Source organism: Geotrypetes seraphini, chromosome 2 (genome assembly GCF_902459505.1).
Source record: "Geotrypetes seraphini chromosome 2, aGeoSer1.1, whole genome shotgun sequence".
NCBI lineage: Eukaryota > Metazoa > Chordata > Amphibia > Gymnophiona > Dermophiidae > Geotrypetes > Geotrypetes seraphini.
The window spans coordinates 461,850,529-461,878,505 of record NC_047085.1 but is presented as its reverse complement, the minus strand read 5'-3'; the positions used below and the strand labels follow the sequence as shown (position 1 = coordinate 461,878,505).

At 41.2% G+C, this 27,977-nt stretch overlaps 1 protein-coding gene across 5 annotated transcripts in view; it reads right to left on the bottom strand.

Annotated features, from left to right (window-relative positions):
* Positions 1-27,977, bottom strand: part of DIP2C (disco interacting protein 2 homolog C) — an 800,316-nt gene that overhangs the window by 208,316 nt on the left and 564,023 nt on the right. For all 5 annotated transcript variants that reach the window (XR_004538170.1, XR_004538171.1, XM_033931571.1 and 2 more), the window contains exons 10-12: positions 13,899-14,009; positions 5,597-5,720; positions 382-491 (exon numbers count right to left, since the gene is read on the bottom strand). Coding sequence is in view for 3 of the 5 variants with exons in the window: in XM_033931571.1 (XP_033787462.1) it covers positions 382-491; positions 5,597-5,720; positions 13,899-14,009 (345 nt within the window). In the remaining 2 variants the exon portion in view is untranslated. The remainder of the gene's footprint in view (positions 1-381; positions 492-5,596; positions 5,721-13,898; positions 14,010-27,977) is intronic.

The following is a 27,977-nucleotide window of genomic DNA, read 5'->3' as shown; positions in this document are numbered from 1 at the left end:
GGAGACACACTCAAGGCCAAAGAAGAATCCCAGGGGAGAAGTTGGGTATCTTCATTTTATACAAACTGAGGAACACCAAAGAGAAATTTAATCTTCTACATCAGGGGTGTCCAACCTGCGGCCCCGTGAAGTATTTTGTGCGGCCCCGGTCGAGGGTGATGCAGTGTTTTCCTCTGCTCCCCCCGGGGTGTTTACCGTCTTGCCGGCTCCCTCTGTCTTGCTGCAGCATTTGTGCGGCCCCAGAAATTTTTTTTTCAGCCAATGCGGCCCAGGGAAGCCAAAAGGTTGGACACCCCTGTTCTACATACTGAAAAAACAACGCACGACAGCCAAATGTTTAAAACTGAAATTAGCAGAGCAACCACAGCAACATAAACTCACTTCGATGTAGGCAGTGTCACCGTTGGCATCTTTGATATGTGGAAACCAATCGCGAGGTGCTTTTGAAAGGTGCTTTGATTCTGTGACAAACCACAGCAGTTTGGGCCAACCTTAAGAAAATTCACACAAAGTCAGACTGTTTTGCAAACTAAGTACAAATTTTTCCCATGCTTATTTCCCATGTTTTCTATGCAGGTACAGTGCAATAGGGGCAATTCTATAACTCGGTGCCCCCAGATAGCCATGCTGATCCCACGCACTAAGGCCTGGATTCTATAAATAATGCTCAAAAATGGGACCTGACTAGGCACCAGACTTGGGCCTGCTGAAACCCAGTACATACTGGGGCACAAATTGGTTATGCAACTCTTCAGAATGTCTCTGACATGCCCTTGGCTCTCCCTTGGTCATGGCTCCCTTTTGAGTTGGGCACCAAGCATATAGAACAGCGCGCAACCAGAGGCACGTGCAAATTCTAATTGGTACTAATTAACATCAATAAGAACATAAGAACATAAGAAGTTGCCTCCGCTGAGTCAGACCAGAGGTCCATCTTGCTCAGCGGTCCGCTCACGCGGCGGCCCATCAGGCCTAGTGCCTGAACAGTGGTCCCTGATTAATTTTGTAACTTACCTCTAATCCCATCCCTATAATCTACCTCTACTCTTATCTGTACCCCTCAATCCCTTTGTTGTTAGTGGCCAATTATTGCTTGCTACTGGTTCATTAGCCAATTAAGTTGCACATGCATCTTGGGACTGCGCCCAAATCTGGGTGCCCTATGTAGAATCCAGGGGGTAAGCACCAATCCTATTTGACCATCTGTGTGCCAAAATGCTGTTCATAGAACGCTCCGAGATTAGAAAGAATATTTCTTAGAGGGAAAGCAAACCGAACAGGCTCACAATGATATCGTCTAACTACATCACTATTTATCTTTATCTTTAATTTAAAATTTGATATACTGCCTCTCTACCAAATCTAAGCAGTTCACAATTACATACAACACAAAAGATGCCAAAAAGTAGTTGGGACCATTTATGTCCATTTAAACTAAAATACCAGCATAAACCCAAATTGGACTTCCCGATAAATGTTAACAGTTGGAGATTATGATTCCAGATGTAATATCTTTAAATTGAGGCTTAATACAGCATTACATGATTTACCCCCCCCCCCATACACACACACTTTAACGAAGCCACAAGAGGAGGTTTTTACCATGGCACGGAGTGCTAGATGCTCCAACGCTCTTAGAATTCCTGTGAGCGTCAGAGCATTTAGCACCCTGGGCCACGGTAGAAACCTCTACCACGGCTTAGTAAAAGAGGACCTTAGGGAGGTTTTCTGACCAATGATCGAAGCAACCCCTCTTTTGTGGAAGCAAATCTTTCCACTATCGTATAGAAGGGCATCTGAGGTCTTTTCCTCCTTTTAACCTTACAAAAAAGGACAACAGTATTAATTTTTGAAAATTTTCTTGAACATTTTTTTTGCCTTATATTTACATTTATATTTTTTGTATTTTTTTATATATTGGGTTTCCTTCAATGTTGGTGGTTATTTCTAACAAAAAAATTTGGTGGGTTTTTCCTTTTTTTTTTTTTTAACGCTAAGTACATTTAAGGTACATACATTTATATCAGGTCAATGGCAGGTGTAAACGAGTATGCCTAAGCATGCCATGCAAGGCATGAAATTTATAGTAGAACTTATACATGCAAGTTGTAGATATGCTCTATCCATGTGTATGCTCTCCCTTGGCGTTATGCACTAGGAGAAATTCTATAAGAGGCGCCTAAATAAGTAGGCGCCTAACTTAATTTGTAAATTGGCTTCAATTATGAGCTTTAAAAAATTAATTGGGTGTTAGGCGCCCATCTTCTTAGGTGCGATTCTACAATTCCAAAGTAGGCATGTTTGGGGGCAGAGAGGGACTTGGGCACCGCTAAGCATGACTCTCTAAAGCAGGGAACCCCAATCACCGGGTCATGGACTGTGCTGAACCAGATTGAACAGAAATTTTTATTTACATTACAGGCCCTGGGTTCTGACTGGCCCCCTCCTCCCAACCGCACTTCTCTTCAAAAAGCCATTAGCAGCGGCTCCTACACGCTGCCCACAACTGACCCGGAAGCCTTACCTCTAGGATTCTAGGTCAGCCTCGGGCCGCGTGTAGGAACCGCAGTTGTGGCTTTTTTGAAGAGAAGTGCAACTGGGATGAGGGAGCCAGCCAGAACAGGTAAACACCCGCGGAAGGGTGGCACAAACTTGGGATAGAGGGAGGGGTGGATGAAGAGGGGGCGCATTGGGACATGAAAGAGGAGGTGTGTTGGGATACAGAAGGAAGGGAGGGACACAAACATCAGACAAAGATGGAAAGAAAGAGGGAGGAGGCATAAAATTGGGACACAGAATGGAGAAAGGGAGGGGAGCATGAACTTGGGACACAGGATGGAAAAATGGAGGGAAAGAGATTCTGAGGTGGGGGAGGGATTAGAAAGGGAGAATTGTTGGGCATAGGCGTCTGAGTGAGAGGAAAGAGATGGTGCACATGGGGAAATGAAGAAAGGAGAATTACTGGACATAGGAATGGGACCGTCTAGTTGCAGGGAAACATGCTCAGGGCTCCCTCTCATTCTGCATTATAGTGAATTGAATTAATATCTATATAATAAAACCGTAGGCGGCGCATGCGCAGTCTTATCAGCGTGCTTCCATGATCCGTATGTCCGTGGCCGCCAAGACTGCAGCATGCCCCGCGCTTACTACGGCCCCACCGCAGCTCAGTTCGGCACGGCGGTTTCCCCAGATAGGGGAAGCCGAAAAACTCAATCCCGCCTCATGGTCCTGCCGCCGCTCAAGAATCCCCCCCCCCAAATCCTCCTGCAACAGCAGAAGCAGCAGCGGTTTTCCCTTCCCCTCCAGGTCCCTGCTGAGTAGTTGAAACATTTTCCCCCACCCCCCATTCCCTTCTTACCTTGAGCTGCCCTGCTCCGTTCGGCCCCTCCCCCTTCCCTTCCCGTGTGCTGGCCTGCTGCGGCTGAAGGTTTTTTTCGGCGACTCCTCCTGTTAAAACTCCCCCCCCCTCCCGCAACCGCTCCTGTTCAAAGCGGCCTGCTGAGGTTCGCGGCCGCTGTAACGAACCTCGCAGGCCGCTCTCCACATGGTAGCACGTTCCCTCTGAGCAGGGACCTGGAGGGGAAGGGAAAACCGCTGCTGCTTCTGCAAAGGAAAGTGGTGGTAGGGGAGAGAAGGGAATGGGGGGTGGGTGGGGGAAAATGCTGCTACTGCTTCAGCAAGGACCTGGAGGGAAAGAGAAATACCGCTGCTGCTTCTGCAAAGGAAAGTGGGGGGGGAGAGAAGGGAATGGGGGGGTGGGTGGGGGGAAATGCTGCTACTACTTCTCAGAGATCTGGAGGGGAAGGGAAATATCACAGCTGCTTCTGCAAAATAAAGTGGGGGGGAGAGAAGGGAATGGGGGGTGGGGGAAAATGCTGCTACTGCTTCAGCAAGGACCTGGAGGGAAAGAGAAATACCGCTGCTGCTTCTGCAAAGGAAAGTGGGGGGGGGGAGAGAAGGGAATGGGGGGTGGGTGGGGGGAAATGCTGCTACTACTTCACAGGGATCTGGAGGGGAAGGGAAATAGCACTGCTGCTTCTGCAAAGGAAAGTGGGGGGGGGGGAGACACAGAAAGAAATACAGACAGACAAAGGAGGCTAGGGAGAGAGACAGACAGAAATAAAGACAGACAGGGGACCAGAGAGACACAGAAATAAAGACAGACAGGCAAAGGGTGCCAGGGAGAGAGAGAAAAAAATTGCAGGAGGGAGAAAGACAGAAAGAAAGGAAGAAAGAAACAGGAGCAGGGAGAGAGACATAAAGAAAGAAAGACAGACAGCCATATATTCTAGCACCCGTTAATGTAACGGGCTTAAACACTAGTATTGTATATATTTCAATGTAATGATAGAAATAACGTGCATAATATAAAATGTAATAATTATATATAAGTTATAAAATGTAATAATTATATTTAATAATTAGATAATATATTATTATGCGCTTGAATCTCCCACCTCCCAGTCCGTGGAAAAATTTTCTTGCATGAAACCGGTCCTTGGTGCAAAAAAAAAGGTTGGGGACCGCTGCTCTAAAGGACTTAGATGCATATAATGTAGGCCTTTAAAACCCTGGCCTACATTACAGGTGCCTAAGTTTTAGTTAGGTGTGATTCTGTAATAGGAGTCTAAGTGTGATAAGCGCCTATCTTTTTTGATGCCATTTACAGAATTTCCCCCTAAGGCACTTACTGCTACCTTATACAACAAAACACAAGTAACTAAGTATCCACACAAAAAATTGATTTGAGTGGGTTTAAATGCCCAAAACTAATTCTCTTGGGTCATACCTGAGGAATATATTTGTTTAAACCTACTGAAAGGATACAGTCGACTTGTCTCTTAACCCTTGATGCATACCCCCAATGACATTTTGAATGAAATGTTAAATCCTTTGAATAAAGAGAAAAGCAGCATGGGACAGAGTAACTATTTTTCATTCTTAATAACCTTTTTCAGGAGGTTCTTTCCTTGGATGGTACATTGGCCTACTTTGCTATAGCGTTTTGGCCTTGTTTTTAAATCTGCATAGTTCCTACAGGAGAGGAAAAACCTTTCACTTGTTGATGACAATCCTTAAAATGCAGGTATGGCTTGTTCCATTAACATAAAGCCAGTAGGGAGCATGAGGGGGAGGGGGAAGATTTCTTTCCATGTTCTATCTATATGAAAAGCTTTGAGTCACTGGACTCTTAAGATTTTTCAAAACTGAGCATTAAAGTGAATTCCATGCATTAAGGTCGGTTAAATGTAAATTGCTATTTGTTTAAAACAATATAGCCACAGCAAACATACATGGAGTGAAGTAACTGACTCAGCTGCAAGCCAGAAGGACCAGGGGCTCCCCAAGATGAGCTAATCCTATTGCTTCAAGCTGCATATTTTAGCCACTGCACAACACAGGAAAATAAAAGTAAAACTTCAGAAAGAGACATAAAATAGTAATACTAAATTCCTTTTCAGAACATGAACATATTAACTGTAAATATGCATAGAAAATATATTTAAATTTCATTTACATCAAAAGGACTGCTTAAAAAAAAACTTTTGAAAATAAAGTGCATTCGACTAATCAGTACACTGCCACACCTTACCTTTAAACTGTGGTATCTCCCCTGTAGGGCTCTTAGGCAGTCCTTTATGGCAAGCGTCACTAGTCAAGGCCACAGTAACCCCACAACTTCCTAACAAGAAACCAATTTGTTGGCTCCCTGCGTCCTATTTAAACACAAAAGAAAAAAACATTGAAAGAAAAATCGGACACAAGAAATACCGAGGGTCCACATAAGAGAAACAGCAAATATTTGTGGACTATTTTCAACAGCGCAAGCAACATTTTGGAAATAAAGGATTGGCTTGTTCTCATTCATATAATTAGAGTTGACATTTAAACCTTCTGACCTGAGGTAGAACTTGGAGACAACAAAAGAGTTCTATAATGAAATCCTACATTTATCTTTTCTACACCGAAACAAATACAAGTAATGTCCTAAGGTTCTTCCAGTGTATGTTCCACTTGACTGCACATATTAAGTTTTTACTGATTACTAACAATACACGTTCATTAATGTTTTAGATTAGAGTCAGGTCATACAATCCAGCACACCTTTTATTTTGAGGTTTTTCCCCTATTTTCCATAGTAACCTCTATTCTTCTACCCCTCACCAAAAAAGTATGTCTTGGTAGCCAGATAGTACTTTCCTAGCCTACGACTGGATAAGTGAGGGTTATGCATTTTATATATTGCTTTCTATAATATTTGTACCTTTTTCTGCCCCTAAGAATATAAGAATAGCCACACTGGGTCAAGACCAATGGTCCATCTAGCTCAGTATCCTGTTACCAAAGTAGCCAATTCAGGTCACAAGTACCTGGAAAAACCAAATAGCACCAACATTCCCAGGGCAAGCAGTAGCTTCCCCAATATCTGTCAATAGCAGATTATAGACTTTTCCTCCAGAAACTTTACCAAACCTTTTTTAAAACCAGCTATGTTAATCACTGTTACCACATCTTATGCAACATATTCTAGAGCTTAACTATTCTCTGAGTGAAAAAATATTTCCTTCTAATGATTTTAAAAGTAATTTCATAGAGTGTCCCCTAATCATTGTAATTTTTGATAGAGTAAAAAAGAAAAAATTGATTCAAAAAGATATAAAAAGGATGGAGTCGGTCCAGAGGAAGGCTACTAAAATGGTATGTGGTCTTAATCTCTGTGAGCTGTAACACAGTAGCTTTCACTTTTTCGCCTTGAGCCAGGCTGTTCAAGCCACAATGGCGACTGCAGAAATTCAAGAACACATGTCATAGGCATCATAGTTAGTTTTTATTACATGGAAAGTAGACTCTTGTAATGCCACATGGAGATTTGGAATTTCCTCCGGAGAAGCAGAATTCAATTGCTGTAAAATGGAATACTGAAAATGAAGCATTTGTAATTGATGGGTCAAGATTTTTTTATGTGAGCATGGAGCCCTGATAGGCCTTTCATCTGATGGAATCAAGGACACGATCTTTCCAGGAGGTGAGTTGTATTGAGACTTTGAGGATTTTGATTTATAAATAGCGGACTCTGATACCAAGGAATAATGTGGTAGCTGTTGTAAATCATGTCCTGGCGCTTTTTCAACTCTGTATTTTAGTTCTAGCCGTCTGGAAGCCATAGAAACAGATTGTGGTTTTTGCCAGTTAGCAAGCTGTAGATCCTGTAGTACCTGATGGACTGGAAGAGCAGTGAAACCTTTGGAAGGAGTTTGGCAGGACTGAAGGATTGCTTGAAAATCCTTTTTATTAGCCAGCGTGACAGACTGGTTAAGACAGAGTAGAAACCTTTTTAAAAAATTTGGAATAAGAATATTTTTTCTGGTTGATCTTGTTACAGTGATGTCTGCGCTTGGGAAGGAGGGTCAGTATCCAGAGGAGCAGACTCCAGTGTATCATACCAATCTTGAATAGGGAGCATCTGTTTTTGAGGCGAAGGGAGACCAAGCACTATTTGGAGGACTAGAGAAAGGCTCTGGGCACAGAGGATCTGGAGCTGGACGCTGTTCATTGCAGTCAGGGCACTGCTGAATATCCACTGAGGCGGCCAGAGAGGGGAGGGTTGGTGCAGAAAGAGCAGCGTTATCCCTCATAAAACCTTGTAAAAGTGAGAAAAAATTCACTACAATAGCCATGAAGCTTTGAGCCTGTGGAGTAACTGTTGGAAGCAAGTTAGGCATACATAACTGTTTTGGAGCTATGGGGCTGTCAGGAACTGCTGTTGGAGACAGTGGCCATTTAGCTCCCACTTTTGTGTGGAAAGAAGTTAAAGATTTACCTTCAGTATCCTGCGTGGACTCAGATAAGGACTGAAAGGTAGTGACGGTGCCTGCAGGAGGTGTTCTTAAGATGATGAAGCAGACGCGGGCTGTTTCTGCAGGCCTCGCGCTGGCTTCATGTAAACCAGCAGGGAAGGTGTTCTGCAAGCCTCCAGAGCCGGTTGCTTCTTTTTCATGCTGGCTGAGGATGAAGTTTTCTTTTTCTCCGATGGTAGCGAAGGGCTTACCTCCCCCCGGCAGTACCTGACTTGGACCCTGAGGAGGAGCCGTTGGCGAGGAATGTGGCATCGGGGATTTCCTGGCAACAGAGGTGCAAAGCAATGTTGAGGAGTTCCTGTCCATCAAAGAAAAGTCTTCGCGGTCCTAGCGATCGCCCAGTTAAAGAGGCAGTTGATGAAAAAACAAATACCGGCGGTGTTGCCGCAACTCGTCGTCATTGGCATTTGTGTCATCTGCTTTTGTTTTTGGTTTAAGAATAAAATCTAAATATGTGGAAAAGTTTTTTTTTTTTTAAATTTTTTAACCTGACTGAAGAGGCAAGGAGAGGGGAGAGCTGGGACCTGAAAGGCACTGGGCAAAGAAAAAAACTGAATAGTTAGGGGGGGCGGAGCTCGAGATGCAAGATACCTGCACATACTTAGTAGTAAAAAACAAACAAACCCTACTGTATCTAGTGGAGAGCTCCGGCACGCAGGCTCAGTCAGAGGACGTCACCAGCAAGTGTGCCTGCATTTCCCCTGCTTGTCTCCGGAGAATGCTGTTTATACAGTACATAGAACATGGTGCTGGATGCGTATACAAGGATGCTGAAACGTTCTTGGCCCAATCAAGAGGAGGAGGATGTGGAGCCACAAAACTTACAAGTTATTCAACACTTTTCTTTTCATTTCATATCACTGAAACAAAAAGTGTTTTGCAACTGTACTCCCTCATATCATCGAAACAAAGTGTGGAATAACTTGTAAGTTTCATGGCTCCACATTATTCTCTTCTTGGTTGGGCCGAGAACTTTTCAGCAGCCCCTTGTAGAATATGGTGTCTACGAACACCATATGCATCGTGGCAATGTAGTATTCGGCAAAAGAAAGGGAGGGAGAAAAGAACTGCCCAGGTCAATATGACAGAGGGACACATGAGGAGGTAAAAAGGTCAAAAACTACTCAAGGTGGGGAGGAAGAAGGAAAAGGAGTGCATAAAGGTAACAAAGAATAGTCAAAAAGCAGCAGAAAAATTTAGAAGAGGAGGAATACAGGCGGCAAGAGAAACAGTATCAGAAAGGAGAGGGTAGGAGATGAGAAAAATATAGGAGAGAAAGAAGGTGCAAAGTCAATGTTATCTGGCACAACAGATGGTGAAAGGAAATGGCTATTGGTTCACCTTTCCAGCAAAGAGATGAATTAGCACCCACTTGGCCATTTCAGATGCTATCTGGAGAGCAAAAATGTTCAATTATATCCCAGCGTCTCATCACTAATGAAAGGATGAGCCCAATTCTGGACATACAGAGGGAAAATAGGATGGGAAGAGATGTGAATTTGAGTAATGGATTAAGCTGGGGGAAAATTCCAGAAGACGAATTACCACTGCTGTCATGCATTTAATTCAGCCTTATCTATAAGGCTTTTGATATTAGGTTTTAACTCATTAACACTGCAAAGAAGTCAAATAGGTGCTAATTGGATAAGCACCAGAAACCCCCTTCACTTTCAGAGGAATGGAAGAGTGGCAAGTGGTTGGAACGGCTGCTTCAGCACTCTAAGGTTGAAGGTTCGATCCAGAACTGCTCCTTGTGACCCTGGGCAAGCCTTTAACTCTTCATTGCCCCAGGTACCATAGTTACATTGTGAGTCTACCGGGACAGAGAGGGAAAATACTTCTCCAGAGAGGGCAGTATATCAAATGTGGGGCGTGTGCGGTGCAGTGGTTAGAGCTATAGCCTCAGCACCCCGAGGTTGTGGGGTTCATATCTCACACTGCTCCTTGTGACCCTGGGCAAGTCACTTGATCTCTCATTGCCCCAGGTACATTAGATAGTGTGAGAGCCTACCGGGACAGATAGGGACAAATGCTTGAGTACCTGAATGTAAACCACTTAGGTTATAAGTGGTATAAAAATACACAAAATCTGCTATTATTTTACTCTTCTTCCCCTTGCCTGCTTTGGTTTTTAAACCCGGTCATTTTTGCTGACTCCTCAGATGTACAAATCTGTATTTGACTGGAAAAGATACCCAGTAACGCCATCTGCAGCATGAAACACTGATATCAGCAGACTTCTGCATTCCCAAAGAGCTCCTAATTAGATAGAAAACAAACATCTAACTTTATCAATTTATAAATACCTACAAATAGAATCACTCATTTGCTTTTTACCTAATCCTAGACTCCAAAAAATTAAAGATACAAAGAACATAAGAATTGTCACTGCTGAGTCAGACCAGTGGTCCATCATGCCCAGCAGTCCACTCACGCGGCGGCCCTCTGGTCAAAGACCAGCACCCTAACTGAGACTAGCCCTACCAGCGCACGTTCTTGTTCAGCAGAAACTTGTCTAACTTTGTCTTGAATCCCTGGAGGGTGTTTTCTCCTATAACAGCCTCTGGAAGGGCGTTCCAGCTTTCTACCACTCTCTGGGTGAAGAAGAACTTCCTTACGTTTGTACGGAATCTATCCCCTTTCAACTTTAGAGAGTGCCCTCTTCTTCTCCCTACCTTGGAAAGGGTGAACAACCTGTCCTTATCTACTAAGTCTATCCCCTTCAGTACCTTGAATGTTTCAATCATGTCCCCTCTCAATCTTCTCTGTTCGAGGGAGAAGAGGCCCAGTTTCTCTAATCTTTCGCTGTACGGCATAACATTATACAGTACAACTCGTTATTCACTCAATATATTCAAGCAAAGAACTCAGAGTCAATTTATTCTTTTCTGGAAGTACAGATAATTTGACTCCACATGAACTTCCCAAGCTAACAAAATTTTGACAGCATGTGCAAAGCACTGGAAAGTCTTGCTTCTTGCCCCTGCCTTCTTCACAGCTGGATACCTGGGACCACAGGAAGAGACTGTTGAGAGCACTCGGCAAACAGGGTGGGGGGTCAGACGAATGACTAGTGAATGGACAGAGGATGACAGTAAAAGCTAATTAATCTTTTTTGAATTCACTGTTCAACAGGATGCCAGTGCATAAGAATATAACAGCCATTTTGGTTCAGATTCCAACAGTGGCCAATCCAGGTCACAAGCACCCAGCAGAAACTCAAATAGCAGCAGCATTCCTTACTACCAATCCCAGGGCAAGCAATGGCTTCCCCCAGTTCTGTCTCAATAGCAGATTATGCACCAATGAGAAACAGACGCATGATCAAAATTCTTTCACCTAATAATTAATTTCATAGCAGTGCTTTGGGATAAGCTGCAGGTGTTTAAACTTTATCCCTGACAAGTCCAACTAAAGGAAATAACAGTCAGTCTGAACCATTAACATGCACGGTTCCATTGTCAGGAAGGAAGGCAGTTGGTGAATTTGTCTAAGCATGCCTAAAGCACAGTTCAATGCATTAAGTAAGCCACCACTGGCTTCAACATACCTGCAACAGTGGCAAGTTGCTGTCTAGTGGTCAGAGCTTCCACAAAAATTCCATTGACATTGTTACAGAATATAGCTTTTGGGGAACCTTTTATTGAATATTAGGAAGGTGCCAACATTATTAATGCCATGCACCCCAATTAATTTGTTTGTGTGAATATGCCAGTAATCTACTTAAACATTATTCTGTAAATATCCACCTGTATTGTATAATGTGTATTTGCAAGGGCTAGGAGGTGTACACATGGATGAAGTATAGTTGGAGTTCCCATTTACACACACAGCTTACAGAACACTAATTCGCATGTGTCACTGCCACATTTAGGTACTTGCATTTATTTGCGGGCACCTAGATGTTAGCTGGGCCAATACTGGATTTTGCTTGTATTTTGGCATCTTGGTTCTGTTATGAAAGAGGCTCCTACTTCCCAGACTTAGAACCCCTAAGTGGAGATACCTAGTTATAGAATTATCCCTATGTGTTTCTGTATTCCTTTTTGGAAGGGGTCAAAATCAATGTATTTTATGAAATGGAAGATAGTTTACAGAAAGGTATTTGGTTTGCAACTAAAAACTGACAAACCAAATCACTCAGAGAAGTCCAGAAAGTTGCCATGCAACCTGATTTGAATGCTAGACCCAGAGCCCATAGGGTTCGCCTATGCGGACAACATCCAGCTCTTACATCAGGTAGAATCTGAGAATCCCTTGGAAAGTCTTACTATCACCAAAAAACTAGAACAGATCCATCAATGACACGATACCAGTAGGTTAGTTCTCAATATCACCAAGTCAAAAGTAATGATGTTTCCATGGAAAGAAGGACTTAAATATGACCCCTTCATTTCTCTCAAAGGTATTACTCTTCAAACAGTCACCACTATCAAAATTCTGGGGGTTGTATTCAACCGGAAATTGTCATACCATGAACATATCAGCAATGTAGTAAAATCAACATTCTTCAGATTACGGCAAATTTGTTCGATTTCTAAATGGGTAGAACCAAAATCCCAAAACATACTGATTCATTCGTTGGTTATATCCAAAATCAATTATTGTAATGCTCTATTTCAGGGTATTGCTCAAAAGGAAATTAGATGCCTTCAACTAATACAGAACACCTCTATAAAAACGATTATGAAAGCAAAGAAATTTGATCACGTCTCACCTCTTCTTAAAAAATCTCACTGGCTTCCAGTGTCCTATCAAATAAATTATAAAATATTTGCTAACTCTTAAAGCCTTTATCGATAGGGTATTGATCCCGTATTTTCCAACCAGAACACTTCTATCCAGTGATTAACACCTATTGACTGTTCCTTCACTAAAATCCATTAATACTTGCAGACAGTACATTTTTTTCAGTTACGGCTCCCCAATTGTGGAATTCATTACCTATTTATATAAGGGAAGAAAGACATATAGCTAGATTCAAGGGCAAGTTAAAATGCTTTCTTTTTAAAGATGCTTTTTTGACTGTTAGTTCCCTTAGTCAAGATTGCAAACCTTTAGTCAAGATCACTAACCAGTTTTAGCCATTTTAAATTTTGCTTCCCTTTATTGTCTTATTTACTATCAATTAATGTATTTCTATCCTTGCCTCCCTAGTGGTTCAGTCAGTCTTGTAAGTCATGTCTGTAACACTGATAGTCCCCCTTACATGTTGTAACTTATTTTAGTATTGTACATCACCTTGAATATATGATTAGGCGATTAATCAAATTTTTAAATAAACTTGAAACTTGATCCTGCAGAGAAAGAATTTCGAAGTCCCAGGAAGAAAGAGAATTCTACCAATTACACAACAGCTGACAAATATTCCAGGACACAAACGAAACCAGCATCTATGCCTTGAAGGTAGCGATGTTTACTGCAGTGGAGGTGGTGAGAAAGGAGGAAACCTCAAAAGCTCATGGCAATGTAGCTCAGCTGAGCTAGAGATTCAAATGTAATAGGAAGAAACCTCTGGGTGAAAAAAGCAAATAAATATTCCCTTAAACATAACTGATACACAGCACTAGTATATGCACAGTCTGTTCTCATTATTCACGCATTCCTGATGCATGATTTCACTATCTGCTATTGTATCAACTGCTACCGATATACCCCATTCGCGCCGCATATTCACAGACCAGCTCTTAAAAAGCTTTCTTTGCTTTCACTTTCACCTCGCGGTCAGGTATTTGCTTCCAGATACGGCCCCCAAGTGTCTGGAGAGTGAATTACAGGTACTTCCAAGTGCTGTCTCATGCAGGAACCCAACCCTATTTTCCCAACAGGATACATTGCTAACTTTCCAAAGTTTTGAGGTACAGTGTGTATTGCTGGAACCTAACCTCTATTTTCCCTTAGACCCAGCGTTTTGTTATTTGCAATTTCGCAGTTTTCAAACATTTCCAGTAACCTTACTACCATGAATAACAAGAATGGATTGTAGTAGTAAGCCAATACAATGATAAAATGAAAAATCACATCATCTTGCCTTACCTTCCTGGTAAGTGGCACTTCAATAGGAACAGGAACCACTTCTGCCAGCAGACAGCCATAAAATGCTACCATAAAAGCCGCAGGGTCATTATTGGGAAATACGAGTGCAACCTGAAAATAAATTAATACAGTTAGCTTCTGAAAGGTTTGATATTGATTTAGGAAAGACAAGTCCAAAATGGAGTAACTCCAGGCGCTGTATTCTTCATTATTGTCCTTTTATTTTATTTCTCTTTCGCATTAGCCAAAGTTCTAGTGAGAGAATGACACGGGGACAAATTATTCCCCGTCCCTGCAGGAACTCAGTTTCCCCATCCCGTCCGTGTGAGTTTTGTCGCTGTCCCTGTCCCAGTCCTGTAAGCTCTCCTTTAACTGTACAAGCCTCGAACACTTATGATTTTAAAGTGTTTGAGGACTTGTGCAGATGAGGACAGAGCTTGCAGGAAAAGAACTCGCCAGGACGGGAAAATGAGTTCCCGCGGGGACGGGGAAAAATTTGTACCCTTGTCATTCTCTACTTGAACGGTCACTCACAGTGATAATTTGACAGTAGACATTGAACAGTCAATGTGATATTTGACAAGATTCAACAGTTTTTGCCATGTAGCCATATTGAAAAAGAGAAAATTAAAATTTTATTTCTTGGCTGGGAAAACCAGATTAATTTAACTGCTTTGTAGACAATTGAGGAAATACCCAAATTGGTCCCTCAAAGGAGTGCCTTGATCATTGGCAATCCTGAAGTTATCAAAATAACATCTAAAAGAACCTTTTGAAGAGATTATGTAGCAATAAGATTGATTTTCTCCACTTCCAATTTTAATAGGATTATGCCCTATACAATAAAATTGCATTGGCTCCCAGAATCTATTTTAAACTTGGCATTTTAGCTTTCAAAATTCTGTATGGCTTAGCTCCTTCTTATTTGATGGATTTTATCATTCTATCAAAGGAAAGCTCAAGGCCCTCCTCTCGCTTACAATTTCTCATACAGTTTCCATCCCCAAAAGTTAGGCATTTGTATACCTCTTTTCTCTGTCAGGCCCCTTTGATTTGGAATTACCTTCCTTTATTAATAAGAGCAGAACATGATCATATGAAATTCACAAAGCTACTGAAAACATATCTTTTTAAGAAATATGCAATAACTACACTTCTCCCTCCATATTCACGGTTTCAGCAATCGCGGTTTCGATTATTCGTGGTTTTTAGCTTGCTGGCTCCTCCCCCCCCCCCCAAATTACATCAGCTTGCATAGAGAAATCGCGGATTCCAAGCGTTTACAGAGAAAATCGCCGATTCCCCAGCACTTTCTTCACCGTGTTTTGCCTTTCCTTCAGGAACAGGCCAGGTCGCCCACCATGTTATTCGTGGTTTCACCCTATTCACGATGGTTTTTAACAGAAAACAGCAAACAACATATGAAAAAGTTATTCGTGATTTCTCTGTATTCGTGGGTCTGTTAATCCACTTATCACAGCGAATACGGAGGGAGAAGTGTAGATGTTATTTTTTTATGTACACGCCTATTAACTCAGTTCATATGTAATTTGTTACTTTTGTTTAACTTTTATTTGACCCCCCTTGATTATAGGATAAGCTACTCACACTCCCTACCCAAATTATGGAACACAATCTCACCAACCATCAGATCACTGACAGGTCTACTAAACATCAGGAAGGCAGTAAAGACTCACCTCTTTACCTGACTCTCTCAAAGACCCCCTAACCTCTAATTCTACCCCAGCAAAATCATAGTACCTCACAGTATGTGCTCTCCCACTTGACTTGCATGCACCCGATTCCAAACCACACAAGATCTTCTTCCCACTATGTGTACCTTCTCTAAGAGTGCCTTAAAATTTGCCTTTGCACTAAATAATAATAACTTTATTCTTTTATACCGCCACAATCAGATGACTTCTAGGCGGTTCACATCGAAGAGGGCTGGACAATCAGCGAATTACAGAATGTAAAAAGTGAGGGTACAACATATTACATAAGAAATAGACATGAGGAAAATATGGATCTCAAGTATGCAATATGAATCTCAAGTATGCTGTATTTGCCCTATGCAATGAATGTATTGTATCTCTAGCTACTGTACTTATATTGCCTTATCATTCATCTTGCTAATTTGCTCATATCCCTCAACATGTATTCAGTCCTACACGCAGTACATAGGAATTATCTCACTGTTACCATTCATCCTTTCAATAAGTTGTTCTGCATATCTGCTATGTGTGAATTAAAATAACAACTTTACTTTTGTATACCTCAATACAACAAGCAGTTCAAAGCGGTTTACAGAGGAAGAGACTGTATATAGACAGCGATGTTACAGAAAAGGACTTTCAAATTACATTAGCATGCCAAGAGTAGTCAAGATTTATCAGAGAGCATTTCAAAGATACAGCAAGGCAGTAAAGGAGTCAGAGAAATTTATTAAAGAGATAGGTTTCCTGAAGGTTTGGTAGGAGGGTGCATTAGGACTGCCATGCATTTACTGAATGTATTTGCCCTATGCAACGAGAGTACTGTATCTCTAGCTACTATACTCATATTGCCTTATCGTTTGCTCTGTATATATGTGTAACTTTGTATGTATGTAAAATTGTGACCCGTTCTGGGAGGATGGGCTAGAAAATTGATGAAATAAATAAATAAATATTATAGAAAAGCATTAGTAAAGAAAAATGGGGAGACCCAATAATCCACAGTGAAAACAATCCACTGATGAAAACAAAAACAAAAAACTGTGGCTACAGATGTTCTGGAGATAATTTATTAAACACTGACATATAAAAACATGAAAATTCAATTTAAAAAAATACAATGATAAAAAAATACAGTGATAAAAATCCAACCGGACCCTGCACGGTCTGTGTTTCGGCGAACACGCCTTCCTCAGGGGTCCTAAAAGGAAGAGGTAATGATGAATAATGATAAAGAGAAAGATAGAAAGATAAGAAGTGACTGTGATGCCAATCTGGAGCATGCATATTAGTGTCTATACTCGACTGCAAGATAAAACAAGTGAGCCAAGTATGATCATGCTATATACAGAGGCTTGAAACATCGACAAGAGACATGAGAGGAAAAAAATGTGCCAAAAAAGGCCGAGAAGAAAAAGTGCCATAGTGTGTATTAGAGTATAAACTTAAGCACAGAAATCTATAAAGTGCCTAAGAGAAGCCATAAGAATGAAAAGTTAATAGAATAAAGAAACCATAGTGCGTGTCTGATTTTGAAAACATGAAGAGATATATGACACAATGACCATGTAGGGTCCGGTTGGATTTTTATCACTGTATTTTTTATCATTGTACTTTTTTAATTGAATTTTCATGTTTTTATATGTCAGTGTTTAATAAATTATCTCGGGAACATCTGTATCCACAGTTTTTTTTATTTTAGAAAAGCATTAGTGCCATCTCTGTTATTAAATGTTCTGATTTGTGCTTATTAGATGCTTCCAAAATATTACATCTCTCATTTGAATTTCAGTACTGTTAAGTATATTTTTGAAACTGTTTCATGGTCGCCCTATTTAGTTTCAATTTACTCATTTTGACTTTACCTCACTCATTGTATTTTATGTTTTATATTTGGTGTTTTTACTATTGTTATGCTATTTAAAAAATTGTTCATTTCCCACCCACCCCTTTTACAAAACCGTGGCGTGTTTTTTAGCGCCAGCAGTGACAACAGCAGCTCTGACGCTCATAGAATTCCTATGAGCATTGGAGATGTTACCGCCGCAGCTAGCACTAAAAGCCGCACTACGGTTTTGTAAAAGAAAAAAGGGGGGGGGAGGTTATGTTGAATTAAACTTGCTGTACACCATCTTGGGTGAATCTCTTCATAAATAAATAAATAAAACAAAACTGGTTCTGTTACCACTAGCCTACTATTTTGTTGTAATCTGACATGAATTCTTTCTGGGCACTGGTGGAATATAAATTTCATGTAATATGATTTCTGATCTGAGGAAGAAGAGGTTGCCTTCGAAAGCTAATCATAAACTACATTAGTTGAATAAAAAGGTATTTTTTTCCTTTATGTTTTTGTTTCTACATAGTATCATGCAATGTAAAAAAAAAAAAAAAAAAAAAATGGAAGGTCAAATACCTCATTTACACATTATTCTGCTTTATACGCTTTACCCCCTCCAATCTAATTTTCCCCAATGCATGAAAAGTCATTCAGAAATACCATATATACTTGAATATATACCGAGACATTTGGGCCCCAAAATTGGGGTCTCCTCCTCTCCCCCCTGCTGAACACCAGCATAGCTATCCTCCATACATACCCTCTGTGATGAACCTCTGCGCCACTATCCTCCATCCTCTGTTTACACAACCCCCCACTGCAGCCATCCTCCTCCTCCAAGTACGCTCCCCTTCCCGACATCACGCTTACCATTAGTATTGGAAACCTGCTGACACCGTCAATCTGTATTCTGATCTGTGCATGCTCAAGGCCTGCCCGCACCCGCCTTCCCTGAGAATCTTTGAAGGGGGCTTGAGCTGGCAGGATTCGAGCATGTACAGATGCCCAAGGCCCCTCACCGGATCACGATACAGCATTGACGGTGGCAGCAGGTTTCTAGTACTGATGGTAAGAACGAAGTCAGAAAGGGAGGCGGGCATGGAGGAGGGTGGCGGTGGTTTGTGTACATGGAGGATAGCAGTGTCTAGGTTCATCATGGGGGGGGGGGGGCTTATGCACAGAGGATAGTGGTATATGTTCATCACGGGGGGGGGGGGGGTGCTGTATGGAGGAGAGAGATGCTGGTGTTTAGCAGCAAGTTTCTTTGGTACCAACTAGAGAGTTGCATGGGGACAGAAATCCCACCCATCCCCGTCAGGATCCTCTCCGTCCCCACCCATCCCCGCAAGGAATTACCTCCATCCCCGCCCGTCCCCATAAAAAGCAGCAATTACTTCTGACAGGATCATCAATTCCACAATTTCTTTTGTGTTTGTGCTGCTGTTTTCCTTGTGGAATCTCTTTGGTGGAACCCTTTTTTTTGTTTTCTGTTCAGATAATTAACTTATAAGCCTCTTCTTTTACTAAGGCTGACGTGTCCATTATGTTATATGGACGAACCCTGCTTCCAAAGCCTTCCATCCCCGTGGGAGTCCCGTGAGCCAGAAGGGGGTCCCTGTGGGAGTCCCGTGGGGGACTCCCATGATCCCCATTCCCGTGCAGACCTCTAGTACCAATAAGCATGATGCTGACTGGGGGAGGGAAATATCTAATTTCTAATTCCATGCCTGTGTAAATGCCAGAATGGTTTATAATGCAAAGTAACCTGCTTGTGAGTAGAAAGACAAAGGAAGCGGGGTAGCATCCATTATACCTTTTTTAAAAAAAAGTCTTTAATAGAAGTCCAGCCTTAGATATCCTGTGCTGTGAAATACTGAATGACTATCAAAACATTTTAAATCACTCTTATCAAAATAACCAAATTTTCCTATTGTTTCCCAGGAAACTGCTATGATGTACAAGAAGATTTTAGATTGATTTTTTTTTCCCCAATATGTTTTAAGTTTTATTAATTGTTTACTCTTAGGTGATCATCCCTCAATGTAAATCAGTGTTTGTAATTATAGAATTCAGGTCTGTTTTTTATACTCCTAATACACATGGAAATGGACATCAGATCTTGTTGCCTATTCTCTTAATTAAGAACATCACAGTTGCCATCCTGGGACAGACTGAAGGTCTATCAAGCCCAGTGTCCTGTTTCCAGCAGTGGCCAATCCAGGTCACAATTATCTGGAAAGATCCCATAAAAACATAAAACAGATTTTATGCTGCTTAGCCTAGAAAAGAGCACTTGATATTGCCAAGTTTTTGTAGACTGGCTCACCGGGATCACCCAAATTTCTAATTTCAATTTGTATTCGAGTCATCCTTTTTATTTGGGGGGGGAGGAGGTCAACTTGGTTTATATTCATGTATATAAGGCAACTGACTGCTGCTGTAGATTTCCAGAGTACAAGTTACACACAATATTTCTTAAGATGGCACAAGGAACGTACACATCCTTGGGGGGGGGGGGGGGGTAGGGTAAGCGAAGGAAATGGAATTTTATGATTTTTATGAAAGGTTTCATGAAGGTTTGATTTATTGGTTGTATATTTGATGGGGGAGAAAATTACTTTGTTGCAGTAATATTTGAAAGTTTGCTGCGCTTATTATACAATTGTACATATATGTGATTTATTTATGGCGCATTTGTAGTTTGAAAATCAATAAAGAATAAAAAAATGTTTTAAAAGATGGCACTTCTAAAAGAAAGCAGCCCAAAAGGCTGCTCCGGCTACAGTGTAATATAGATCATCGCCAACCAATGAAAAAGCAGCCGTAATCAGCAAAGTAGAACAGGGAAAATAATAGCCTTGGAATACCCACACAAATAAAAACAGAAAGCCTGCTCCTTTAAACAAGTATCTAGGGGGTCCATTAATGTCTTTTGTACAATTGTTATAGTTCTTTTATCCTTCTTTTTGTTGGTATAATTCCGACACATCCGGGGGGGGGGGGGGGGAGGGAGGGAGGGATATATCTTTAGTGTGATTCCTTGATGTAATTATGGGGTGGGGGGCTTATATTGTTGCATTGCTACTGATTGAATTTAAGTGCTTATTTGTTAATGTTATTGATATGAATATTGTGTTGCACTTTTTGTTAGTAATGGAAAATCAATAAAGATAAAAAAAAAAGAAAACACTTGTTTTATTTGGCATTGATTACCTTGGCTCATCCATGTATGACTGTACAGCTCTAAAACAGCTGTCAATAACCAGCAGTGGCAAAATCAAAACATGCTACACAATACATTTTCTGGCATAATATACAACTCTAATTATATATCGATATCCTAACAAATCTCCAATCAGTTTACAATGCACACAATGAACAGTTTACTTATAGTGACACTCCTAATATAGAACAATGCACAATTATACCTTGTAAAACAAGACTGCAATGCAGTAATTACCACAAATGTTATATATGTGCAATGTTATATCCCTCCAAATCCTCGCAAATCTGAGTTCTAGGTGGATTACAAGCAACAATACCTGCACTCTTTATTACAGAGGATCTAGAATCAGAAAATAATATTAAATATTGAACTAAGGCCAGTACTGGGCAGACTTGCACGGTCTGTATATGGCCGTTTGGGGGAGGATGGGCGGGAGAGGGCTTCAATGGCTGGGAGGGTGTAGATGGGCTGGGGAGTGAGTTTTGACAGAGATTTCGGCATTTGGAACCCAAGCACAGTACCGGGTAGAGCTTTGGATTCTTGCCCAGAAATAGCTAAGAAGAAAACATTTAAATTGAATCAGGTTGGGCAGACTGGATGGACCATTCGGGTCTTTATCTGCCATCATCTACTATGTTACAGGCAGAGAAGTATCTGATATGTGGTTTTCCACACGTCTCACAAAAGATAATAGTTATATGGGTCCAGTAATATAGGAACTGTCACTACTGACCAGTCTGAAAACGAATGCTCTATTATTCTAACCTTTATTTGCCAACAAATTAAACATTTGACCAAATAGAGGATCTCAGAACTCATAATAGCATCCTCACTTTCATAATAGCACTCTTTCATCAGGCCACCCTAGTGCACCATAACCAACATTTAAAATATAATCCCAATCTTAATGGTGCTCCCTTGTGACTATGTTCAAGTAAAGTCTTCTTGAAAACCGAAATATGGCCACTTATCTCATTTGCATTTCTATTTTTGAAACTCATTTTTAAGACACTTCTCTGCAATGCGTCTAAACTCAAGGGTGCGTGTTGTGGGCGGGACTAGGGCAGGCTTGCATTTTGGATGTTTTTCTACACAAAGGGCTCCTTTTATCAAGCTGCGCTAGCAGGGTTAACGCGCGTGACTTTTCATCACGCGTTAACTCCCCCCCCCCCGCGCTGGCCAAAAACTACCGCCTGCTCAAGAGGAGGCAGTAGCGGCTAGCGCGTCTCGCGGTTTAGCGTGCACTATTACGCGCGTTAAACCACTAGCACGGCTTAGTAAAAGGAGCCCAAAGGAAGCATTGTAAAAATGTCCAGGGCAAAAAAATAGGACATTTTGGGCTAATCCAGTTTCAATAACAACTAGGTTCCAAAAAGGTGCTCAAACTGACCAGATATCCACCGAAGGGATAAAGTCATGACCCCCCCCCCCTTAATCCCCCTGTGGTGACTGCCCCCTCCCCCTCCCACACACGAGATGAAAGTGAGAGTACAAACCAGCTGCAGATATAATGTGTGGTGGTTAGTGCTTTGGGCTGAGAACCTGGGTTCAATTCCCAATGCAGCTCCTTGTGACCCAGGGCAAGTCACTTAACCCTTCATTGCCCCAAGTAACATAGTTCGTTTGTGAGCTGGCTGGGACAGATAGGAAAAGCACTTGAGTACCTGATTACTATTCAATGTAAACTGTTCAGGAGATAGTGAACATAAGAACATAAGCATTGCCCCTGCCGGGTCAGACCAGTGGTTCATCGTGCCCAGCAGTCCGCTCCCACGACGGCCCCCCCAGGTCCATGGCCTGTAAGTGCTTCTAACCTAAAACGTTCATACCCTATTCGCCTAATGTCCTGTACCCTGCAATCCCCTTCGCATCCAGGAAGTCATCCAGTCCCTTTTTGAACTCCAGTATTGTATTCTGTCCTATCACCTCACTTGGAAGCGCATTCCAGGTGTCCACCACCCTCTGAGTGAAGAAGAACTTCCTTGCATTCGTTTTGAATCTGTCTCCTCTCAGTTTTTCTGAATGACCTCTTGTTTTTGTTGTCCCCGCTAGTCTAAAGAATCTGTCCCTCTCCACCTTCTCTATGCCTTTCATGATTTTATAAGTCTCTATCATGTCCCCCTCTCATGTGTACCTGGGACCTTTGATGTGACGTTCACTGCAGTGCCCCCCTAGGCTGCCACACTGCTCTGCTTGGACATTTATATGCCCAATCCAGTAAGATTGCTGGCCTCCAGACATCCCAATGGCTTATTTTTGAGCGTTATTCCCTTGGATGTTTTTTTTTATGGCGCTTAAAGGAAAACGCACCGAGCACATCATCATCTCAAACAGGGCAGTTTTAAAAATGAAGAGAGAGATGTTTTTCTGGTTTGAAAATGACCATGTTTGGCACTAGATATTTGGATGTTTTTTTGCAAGCATCCAAAATTGGATTTGGACATCATATCAACAATACCCCTCTTTATTTTATGTTTATGTAAGACAGGGGTCTCAAAGTCCCTCCTTGAGGGCCGCAATCCAGTCGGGTTTTCAGGATTTCCCCAATGAATATGCATGATATCTTTGTGCATGCACTGCTTTCAATGCATATTCCTTTGGTAAATCCTGAAAACCCGATTGGATTGCGGCCCTCAAGGAGGGACTTTGAGATCCCTGATGTTTCAAGTTTATTAGGATTTTATATACCGCCTATCATGGTTATCTAAGCGATTTTTACAATCAGGTGCTCAAGCATTTTCCCTCTCTGTCCCATTAAGACTTGGATTATATTTTAAATGTTGGTTATGGGGCACTATGGCCCGATGAAACAGAAGTTAATATATTCACCTTTAAGTGATTTCCAGTGGGCCTTCATTTTTTTTAAATGCTTATTACATTAGCAAATAAAGGTTAGCATATTAGAGTATGTTCCATTTTACTTCAGTTTGATTTATCTGCAACTACTAATAAAAATATGTTAAAAAAAAAAAAAAGTTTGATTTATCTGCAGCGTTTGATGTAGTTCATCATGATATTGTTCTTCAGCTACTTTCAGACATAGGTCTCCATTAGGTAGTTTGGGATTGGTTTTCTAAATTTCTTATGTATCGTTCCTATTCAGTGAACTTTGAAGGTAATATTTCCGACTCTTGGCAGCCTCCTTGTGGGGTTGCTCAGGGTTCCCCACTCTCTCCAATCCTATTCAACCTTTATATGACCACCTTGAACATCTTTAAGCAGATGATATTTTCATACTGATAGAGATAGATCCGGACATTACTGACCTAGCATCTAAAGTAAATCTTTGTATCTCTAAACTTCAAGCCTGGGCTCAGTCTGTCTGGATGAAGCTTAACACAACTAAAACCAAATTATTATGGTTAGGTCCAAAATTAGATTGCTTCCTCTTTCTGTAGCTTTGGTTTCTGGATCCTCTCTACAAACTGAGTTTTCTGCTTAGATTTTGGGAGTCTTTTTTGATTCCTCTCTCTCTTTTAAGGATCAAATTAACTGTGGTCAAGAAATGTTTTTAATCTACGTATGCTGAGGAAGAATAGACATCTCTTTCAACATCGTCATTTTTCTATTTTAGTTCAGTCAATTATACTATCCCGCCTTGATTACTGCAACGTTATTTACCTCAGCATTACAAAAATCTGCCTTTATAGATTGCAATTGATTCAAAATACTGCTGCAAAATTGATTTTTGGGAAACGTAAATTTGATCATGTGACTCTGTTGCTCCAGAGTCTACATTAGCTCCCGGTTTATTTTAAAGTTCAATTTAAATGTGCTTGTATTGCTTTCAAGATCCTATATGGTATCTTTACTCCTCTTATTCCTTTATCTTGGAATGTCTACAGATTCTCTTTTGCAAGAGACATCCAACAATTTAAGTTATTCACTCCTTCCAGGAAAGGGACTAAAGGATTCAAGATTTTTAGTCAATGTTTGATTTTTAAATTTTCTCAACTTTGGAATGATCTTACGCTTCTTTTACGGAGCTCTGGTTCACTTCAATTTTTTTGTAAATCTTTAAAAACCACTTTATTTCCTAAACATTTTGAAAATTAATTTTCTTGAAATTTTGTCCTTATTCCTTATGTTTTTTTTTCTGTTAAGTTAACTATTGTAAACCGAGTCGAGCTTTCATAGAATGATGACTCGGTATATAAAGCCAAGCCTTAGATTAGATTAGAGTATTAGTTTTCCAATTGGTCAGTAGTGATATTATTTCTCATACTTCTGACACAGACCGCAAGGCAAAAGTACTTTCCTAAAGCAATGCTTTTTCATTTTTATTACAACTAAAAAGGAGAATAAAATAAGGCAGTCTCAGAGTACTATTCATAATCATCACTGCACAAACAAAACTTCATGTTCTAAAATCTTAAATCTGTGGTTCTCAGCCCAGTCCTCAGGGCACACCCAGCCTGTTTGCTTTTTAAGATATCCACAATGAATATGCATGAGATAGATTTGCATACCAAGGAGGCAGTGAATGCCAATCTCTCATATGCTTATTCTGAAAACCTGACTGGCTGGGTGTGCCCTGAGGACTGGGTCAAGAAACTTTTTTAAATTATTATGCAGGTGGTTAATATATTAATCCACAGAAGGATGATTGTCTAAAAGGTCTCAAATGGTGCAGGAAATATGCTCCTCAGTTTTCAAAGATAAAGCATATAACCCTGTAGAACCTACAATATTTACAATTGCTGCTCGGTTTGAACAAAATCTGAAAAACTGCAAATAGATACTTTTGAAAAATCAAACGTTATCACTTTAGTGGGTTGCTGCTTTTTGGGGAAGCAAGGCAGTTTACAACAAAAGAAAAGAAAAACAAGAGATAAACAAGAACTGGATATGAAAAGAACTGAAAAAAATTACAATATCCTTCGATATAAAAGTAACATAGGCACTCTGTCCCTATATAAAACAGATACCCAGAACCATCCCCCACAGCACGCAAATACTCTCAACTGCTCTGAAGAAAATGTCAGTGTATGTATGTATAATCTATAGAATACCTGAATAATTTACAAAGTGTGTGCAACATTCTCCAGTATCTGGATGGTCAGCCTCTTTAGGAGATGCAACTAAGCAATGACAAACCATTGTTTACACAGCTGTATCATTAAGTATATAAAATATAGGTCAACAAATTATAAAGATGGTACAGCCTGTACAGAATGATTTTCTCTGAAAGATGATGCTCTGTAAATACATTTCAAACAAAACAGATTAGTAAAAAGAAAGACATAAAGGCCCTGATTCTGTTTTTAGGACGACCGGGGAGGTGTCTTATACAGAAACGGGCCTACACTAACCCCGATTCTGTAACCGGCATCCATGTTACAGACGCCGGTTAGAGAAACGGGTTAGAGTAGACGCGGCCGCTACACTTATTGCGGCAAGGGATAAATATAGCGGCCGCCTGTCCGATCGCCGGCAGGAGGGTGCCCAACCCCTCCTGCCGGAAAGCCGCCCTGCCCCCGAAACTCTTGATTGCCGGCAGGAGGGTGCCCAACCCCTCCTGCCGGAAAGCCGCCCTGCCCCCAAAACTCTTGATCGCCGACAGGAGGGTGCCCAACCCCTCCTGCCGGAAAGCCGCCTTGCCCCCCGAAACTCTTGATCGCCAGCAGGAGGGTGCCCAACCCCTCCTGCCGGAAAGCCGGACCCCCTCCAGACCCCCCATGCTAACAACCCCCCCCCCCCCCGATGACTCTCCTAACCTCCCCCCAACTAACCTCCCCCCCAACTAACCTCTAAATTGTTGGCCGACTGGACGGGTCTTGCTGCCGTCCAGCCGACAGGCTTGCCTCATCGAAATGAGACGGGTCCGCCCCTTCCCGGCTAAGTCTAAGGCCTGATTGGCCCAGGCTCTAGAAGCCTGGACCAATCAGGCCTTAGGCATAGCGGGTCCGCCCATCCCCACTAATCCTAAGGCCTGATTGGCCCAGGTGCCTACAAAGCAATAAATGTTTTAATTCAATCCACTTATTTTGCTTTATATGTAAATCATTTGAATAAGGCATCATACAATGAAGTGTAAATTTGGATTCTGTTCTATTTTTTTTTTTAATTAGACCTTATATTTCACTTCTGGTAAATTTTGTTTACTATTTTCAAACGTATATTTTTGGTATATTTTTCAGAGATGAGAAATTCTACAACTCTAAACTGGAAACTGCCTCAGCAGATACAATATCACAGTCCTGAAGACAAGTAAACTAGAGTATATATAGCTCATGAATCTGAGATTTATTTTATAACCAGTAATTATGGGGTCCTTTTATTAAGGTGCACTAACCAATTTAGTCTCGCTAAATGCCAAGATGCCCATAGGAATATAATGGATGTCTTTAGCATTTAACATGTATTAATCTTTAGCGCATGCTAAATCAGCTAGCACACCTTAATAAAAGGACCCCAGATATCTTATTCTAAGTTTTAAAAAAGTTGTAGAAAAATCAAATACTTTTTTTTTCAAGTATCTTTATTGATTTTTGATAAAAAGTGTTAACAATAAAGCGAAACATTCAAATGCATTTTGACATGTGATTCATTTGCCTTCTAACTGCAAGCTGCATAAGGATCACAGCACTCCAAAAATAGCTCTCAGGCTTTGGAGATACTCTGCATCACTGCTGGATGTTGCTTAGCGATTTCAGTCCTGAGAAAACACAAGCTGCACATGAATTAGGCAATGCTGTTGAACGCATGGCTCCATGCTGGGGCGAACAGGCCAGAATGTGCAAGGGCAACACCTCGACAACACTGGTCTCTGAGGCTACGCTCGCACCAATGAGATGTGGCAGATTTTTCACAACCAACTTCTATCCAAATCACAACTTAAAATTTAGTGGTGACCCAAGTAAAACCACCATTTCGAAACCACTCTAAATAAGGCCAGGCTTCAGGAATTTCCATTTCTTTTCGTGTGTTCAGAACTTCTTTCGAACTGTCACATGGAGACTGCCATACAGTACCCAGATTCTGTCTCTCTTTCATCCTGCTTAGCTGCACAATTGATAAGTGGCATTAGCATGATGCTTTGGACAAACGCAGCGCGCTAGGTGTATAAAAGCAAGAAATGTGGATGGTGTACCATAGACAAGAGAAAAGGAACAATATATCAATGCAATAAGCTAAAAATGAAAATGAAGGTATGTGAGTGCATCTGAATTAACAAAAAATTAGCATACCACTAGAGATAAGAACTTAAGACTAGCCTTACTGGGTCAGACTAATGGTCCATTACTTAGAATAGCAAATGTTAAGTTTGAAAAATTTGGAGTGGGTATTTACAGGAT